The sequence below is a fragment of the Micropterus dolomieu genome, linkage group LG14 (assembly GCF_021292245.1).
Source record: "Micropterus dolomieu isolate WLL.071019.BEF.003 ecotype Adirondacks linkage group LG14, ASM2129224v1, whole genome shotgun sequence".
NCBI classification, from domain to species: Eukaryota; Metazoa; Chordata; class Actinopteri; order Centrarchiformes; family Centrarchidae; genus Micropterus; species Micropterus dolomieu.
In genome coordinates, this window is record NC_060163.1 from 16,793,279 (window position 1) to 16,798,456 (window position 5,178).

The 5,178-nt window shown below is 42.8% G+C and overlaps 1 protein-coding gene across 1 annotated transcript in view; it reads right to left on the reverse strand.

Annotated features, from left to right (window-relative positions):
- Positions 1 to 5,178, reverse strand: part of LOC123983202 (zinc finger MIZ domain-containing protein 1-like) — a 118,151-nt gene that overhangs the window by 6,979 nt on the left and 105,994 nt on the right. Inside the window, exons 7-15 of the mRNA XM_046069363.1 lie at positions 4,642 to 4,668; positions 3,814 to 3,928; positions 3,040 to 3,257; positions 2,662 to 2,893; positions 1,981 to 2,256; positions 1,709 to 1,891; positions 1,521 to 1,598; positions 1,247 to 1,415; positions 1,020 to 1,161 (exon numbers count right to left, since the gene is read on the reverse strand). Coding sequence (XP_045925319.1) covers positions 1,020 to 1,161; positions 1,247 to 1,415; positions 1,521 to 1,598; positions 1,709 to 1,891; positions 1,981 to 2,256; positions 2,662 to 2,893; positions 3,040 to 3,257; positions 3,814 to 3,928; positions 4,642 to 4,668 — 1,440 coding nt within the window. The remainder of the gene's footprint in view (positions 1 to 1,019; positions 1,162 to 1,246; positions 1,416 to 1,520; positions 1,599 to 1,708; positions 1,892 to 1,980; positions 2,257 to 2,661; positions 2,894 to 3,039; positions 3,258 to 3,813; positions 3,929 to 4,641; positions 4,669 to 5,178) is intronic.

The window sequence follows — 5,178 nt, forward strand, 5'->3', positions numbered from 1 at the left end:
TCGATTTCTGTTGAGACATTCAGATGGTAGAGTCAGAATTTGACGTAAACAGAATGAGAACATGGATCCATCATGCCTTGTTACCACTGTGCAGGCTGGTGGTGGTGGTGTAATGGTGTGGGGGATGTTTTCTTGGCACACTTTAGGCCCCTTACTGCCAATTGGGCATCGTTTAAATGCCACGGCCTACCTGAGCATTGTTTCTGACCATGTCCATCCCTTTATGGCCACCATGTACCCATCCTCTGATGGCTACTTCCAGCAGGATAATGCACCATGTCACAAAGCTCGAATCATTTCAAATTGGTTTCTTGAACATGACAATGAGTTCACTGTACTAAAATGGTCCCCACAGTCACCAGATCTCAACCCAATAGAGCATCTTTGGGATGTGGTGGAACGGGAGCTTCGTGCCCTGGATGTGCATCCCACAGATCTCCATCAACTGCAAGATGCTATCCTATCAATATGGGCCAACATTTCTAAAGAATGCTTTCAGCACCTTGTTGAATCAAGGCCACGTAGAATTAAGGCAGTTCTGAAGGCGAAAGGGGGTCAAACACAGTATTAGTATGGTGTTCCTAATAATCCTTTAGGTGAGTGTATATGGATTGTTTTAACAAAGCTGGTCATGTCAATGGAAAAATAATACTGAGCCTAGATAAGTCAATAGCTAACATCCAGGAACTAAATCAGGCATTAAAAGTTATATTCAAATTTTCCACCAAATCTCAAGAACTGTAACCACTTTAACCACAGTTTAAGTTGTTTTCCTCCCTCTCCCTCCTTTTATCTCCACTTTCTCTCTTAATCCTGCTTTTTAGAGCAGTTGAGAAATCGTCAAATCTAATGTTGATTCTAGTGTTTTGGAATCCTGGAAGAAATTACAATTGTCATAAGGAGGTCAATGGAACATGGAAGAAGAAAGGACTGTATCATGAAGCTCTAACAGGAAATATAATATCTTGGAAGAATATCTAGAAATATACTGTACGTTGATTCAGTGCATGATGTCTTACCTCCACATGAGCGTCTGATGTACAGAGGGCCGTAAGTGGAAGACGTGGTTGCTGACTGCCAGGTTATGCTCTAGCCTAAAGGGCTCTAGGACTACCCCGTCTCGCACAGGGAAAGTCAGACGCAGCTCCTCGTTGTGGTTTGCTACATGGTTGAAGAAGAGCAATGGTCAGACTATTACAAACTTTTGTTTTACATTTCCTCATTCCTCATTTTTTTAGTTACTGACCTGGAGGGGGAGGGAGTGCGGTGATATTTGGTTTGATGTCAGGAGGGAAGGGTGGCTTCACATCCTGGTTTGGTGACAGGTATGGAGGGATGTTACTTCCTGGGGTCATTGGAGGGGTGGGGTTGCCCGGCACTGGGGAGTGAGGGTAATTACCCACTGGTCTGGGCGGCTATATTGAAGACAATCGATTAGGAAATCAAATGTTTATGGGACTATAAACACAACAAGTGTGTGAACAAGTGATGAAACAAAATAGGTACAAAAATGGACTTACCCCATTCATATTACCCTGGCTGTACTGATATCCACTCCCGGAGAAGTTATTTGTTTGGCCATTAAAAGGTGGCTCTTGCTGTAATTTGATAAAACAGATTCAAAATGATTTGTTTCTCAAAATAAACCTCTATTTGTACCCAAAAGCAAACAATCTTCAAATTTGTAGTGAAAGCACTATAACTGCACCTTATAGTACTGGCCCATGGCACCGCTTGGAGGCGGGTATTGACCCTGTAGCTGCTGTCCTGGCATCCTCTGGCTGGGGTAGTTGGGGGACGGCAGTGGCCTAGAGGTGTTGGGTGTGGGGTACTGCCCCTGCTGGTTGGGGAACTGGTTGTTTGGTCCATACTGCTGCCCACCATAGTTTGGCTGTGGATGTAGTGAAGACAAATATATATTCAACATACAGCAAACAAGCTAAAACATGAAGCTAAACGTGTTGAATTTGCACTACTAACCTCCCCTGGGTACGGTCTTTTCATGCCCTGCATACCCATGCCCTGAGGCCGGGGTCCTGCATATCCTTGCTGTGGCATCCTTTGGCCATGGCCCCCGAAAGGCCCCATGCCTTGGCCCCTGGGCTGGTTCATTCCCATGGGGGGCCCGCTCATGTTTGATGCATTCATGCCGCTGCCCATGTTACCAGGGAGAGACGTTGGGCCGCGGGGTCCTGACTGGTTCATGAACTGGCTGTTGTACGCCTGGTTTGGTCCCATCTGGAAAGAGGAACTCATCTGGAAGACAAAATGGGTTCAATGAACCATCTCTGAGTTGACTGTCGATGTGGCAAATTTTGCTTATAAAAAGAGTCTATTAAAAATCACATAAAAATTTTTTAACTAACAGTTAAAAAATGTTCTAACCTTGAAAAAAATAGGTGTGCCTGTTAGCTTTTGTTATAGCTAAATGTGCTATTTGGCTTCGTTACAACTTCAGCTAATTATTCATCCTTAGTATTGATTTAGCCTTGATCAACAATAAGCCTCAATCCACGTCTCTCAGCTCCCTGTTCAATAACTATTGCTAATATTGAAAGGATAGTATTGAAAGGCAATGTCAGTCAGCATAAAACTCCCAAGTAGTATGTGATGTGCACAAAAATGCAATTATTTATTTTTTGAACACAGATGTTAACACACAGGTGCTGTCAGTCGTTTGCCCTGTCCTACCGGTCCGTATTGGTTCATGTCCTTGTTCTGGGTTTCCTGCAGGGCAGCTACGGTTGCTGTGGCAGTGGCGGTTGCTGTGGCTGCAGCAGCAGCAACAGCGGCGGCAGCAGCAGCAGCGGCAGGCTGGGTAAAGTCTGAAGGAGGACGGGAGTGTGGAGGGATGCCCATTCCTCCAGGTCCAGCATTAGGCCCTCCAGGGTAACTATGACAAAGAACAACACAGTAATAGGAATAACCTCAGAACATCATTTTGAAGGAGTGTGATAATTTTAACTGACTGTCAAAACTACTTCTTTGGAAGCATTTTTAATCATTGCAATGACCAGTTCTCATCCACTGTCCACTTACTTGCCACCAAAGCCTCCTCCTCCGGGGTAGTTGGGCCGTCCATACATGCCCTGCTGCATGTAGCCCTGGTTGGAGTTGCCTTTGTTGGGGAATTGCTGCTGAGGGCCTGGGAACTGAGGAGAGTTCATCCCTGGATTGTTACCAGACATACCCGAGCCCATAGGGTTGCCCCCAGGGTTCATGGGATTATTGTTGTTGGCCATGTGATTCCCCAACACCTGTTGGACATATAAAAAACAAAAATGAATCTGCTATTCAAATAAGCTATTAAACAGAATTAGTTTTTGGTATTTGTACGAAAATCCAGGTATCATATCGGCACTAGTATTTTTACCAAAAAAAAATTACCACTGTGTCACCATTATCAGAACATAGTATACTGTATCTGCTTTGCTGTTATGTTACATACAGAGTACACGTGTAAATGTTTGATGCTTTAACATTAAGTCAACAACAACAACCTCAAAATCAGAATACAGGTCTATGGGACTGCTGATTTTTCCCTAGTGAACAGAGAAAAGTGTGACCGCATTTAGCAATGCAACTGTAATTTTCATCATTACCTTGAAATTATAGTGGAATAACTGGATTTATTTAAAAAAATGATGACATTTACACAACAACCTTGAAACTAGTCAAACTATTAATTTTTTTCCCTTTAAAGAAAGTAATTACCAAACTCAAAAAAGCTTGTTTACATATTTGACATTGGTCCTATCAGATGCAGTCCACTCAGCCACACTTTTACTCTGTTGCACAGGTATGGGATCTCACCTGGCTCTGCGACGTGTTGGTCACGCCCCAGACGGTAGTCACCACAGACAACGAACCTGGAGGCTGATTGGTGTTCTGTTGCCAGGGAACTGAGTCGTAGGGAAAAGACCCATCTCTGCAGGTGTCAGACAAAAACACATCATGTAGGCAAAACAAAATGTGCCCATTGCACAAATATTTGCTGTGTACATTAGTACAGTCGTAGTAAATATCGTAACAATTCAATCTAAAGCATGGTCTCAAATAAAAGCATGTCCCTTTAACTGTCTGGGTGTGGCTACATATTCTGACAAATAAACACAGGTCTCAATTAGCAGCCTCGTCTGGTTTTTCTAGAAGTTTATAGACGAAACAATGAGCACCTAAGTAATGTTCATTCAGATTTACCTGCATGGTAAAGGAATTAAAGCTGCCCCAATTAGCCTATCCAATATAGGCAGGGTGAGTTCAGTGATTTAAGCAAATAAAAGCCCAGGCTATTAATTGAAGTTTTACAATATTTTAGTATTTTCTGAATGATAGGGAAAGGCAAAGGTTTTATTACAAGGATTATAAAATAAAAGCATGTTCTTCCTCTTCAAATGCAAAAGATTCTTCATTTATTATTAGCACATGTAATTATTAACTTTTGTGTACCAGGGGTTTTGAGGTACTGTTTGTCCCTACCGACTGTGCTACAAGCAGTTTGTCGGGCAGTTTGTCTGGCCACTGATCCATAAGGAACACCACGCTTCATGTGGAGAGGAAGGGCTTTCCCCAAGGGCCTGGTCTGTCTGTTTACACACCCAAGACACACACACACACACACACAACAGTATGAACACTGACCCGTGTGAGAGGCTGGGCTTCATGTTGCTCAAGGGGGGCTGCATGGGCACTTTTCCTGGAGGCTCGTTCTGCCTGTTCTTCTGGTGACGGAGGAGGAGGAGGCGTCCCAGCTCCTCACACCATGAGGACAGGAGAGCTGGAAAGAGAGAAGAGGAAGAGTCTATCAGGGCTGTTGCACTTCTGTGAGAAATAACTGCAGCACTGCAAAACCCTGCAAAAACTATTTATGTGAGAAGAGGTGGGCAGACGAAACAACAACTTCTCTTCAACAACAGAAGAGAACCTTCTGAGCAAACCTGGACATAAAATTGAAAAGTGATGGCCTGACTGACAAAATGATCCAATGCAACTATGCAACATTAAACATATTATAGGAAAAAATAAGAAATGTAACTGAAAACAAATTAAAAAAACATGAAAACTGAAACTTCTACTTTTTTAATAGTAGTTTGTTAGTTAGGTAATTGTTTAAGACATTTAATTAAAATTTTTTGGACATATAAGAACTTTTATTTTGCTTGTGGACTGATTTATGTT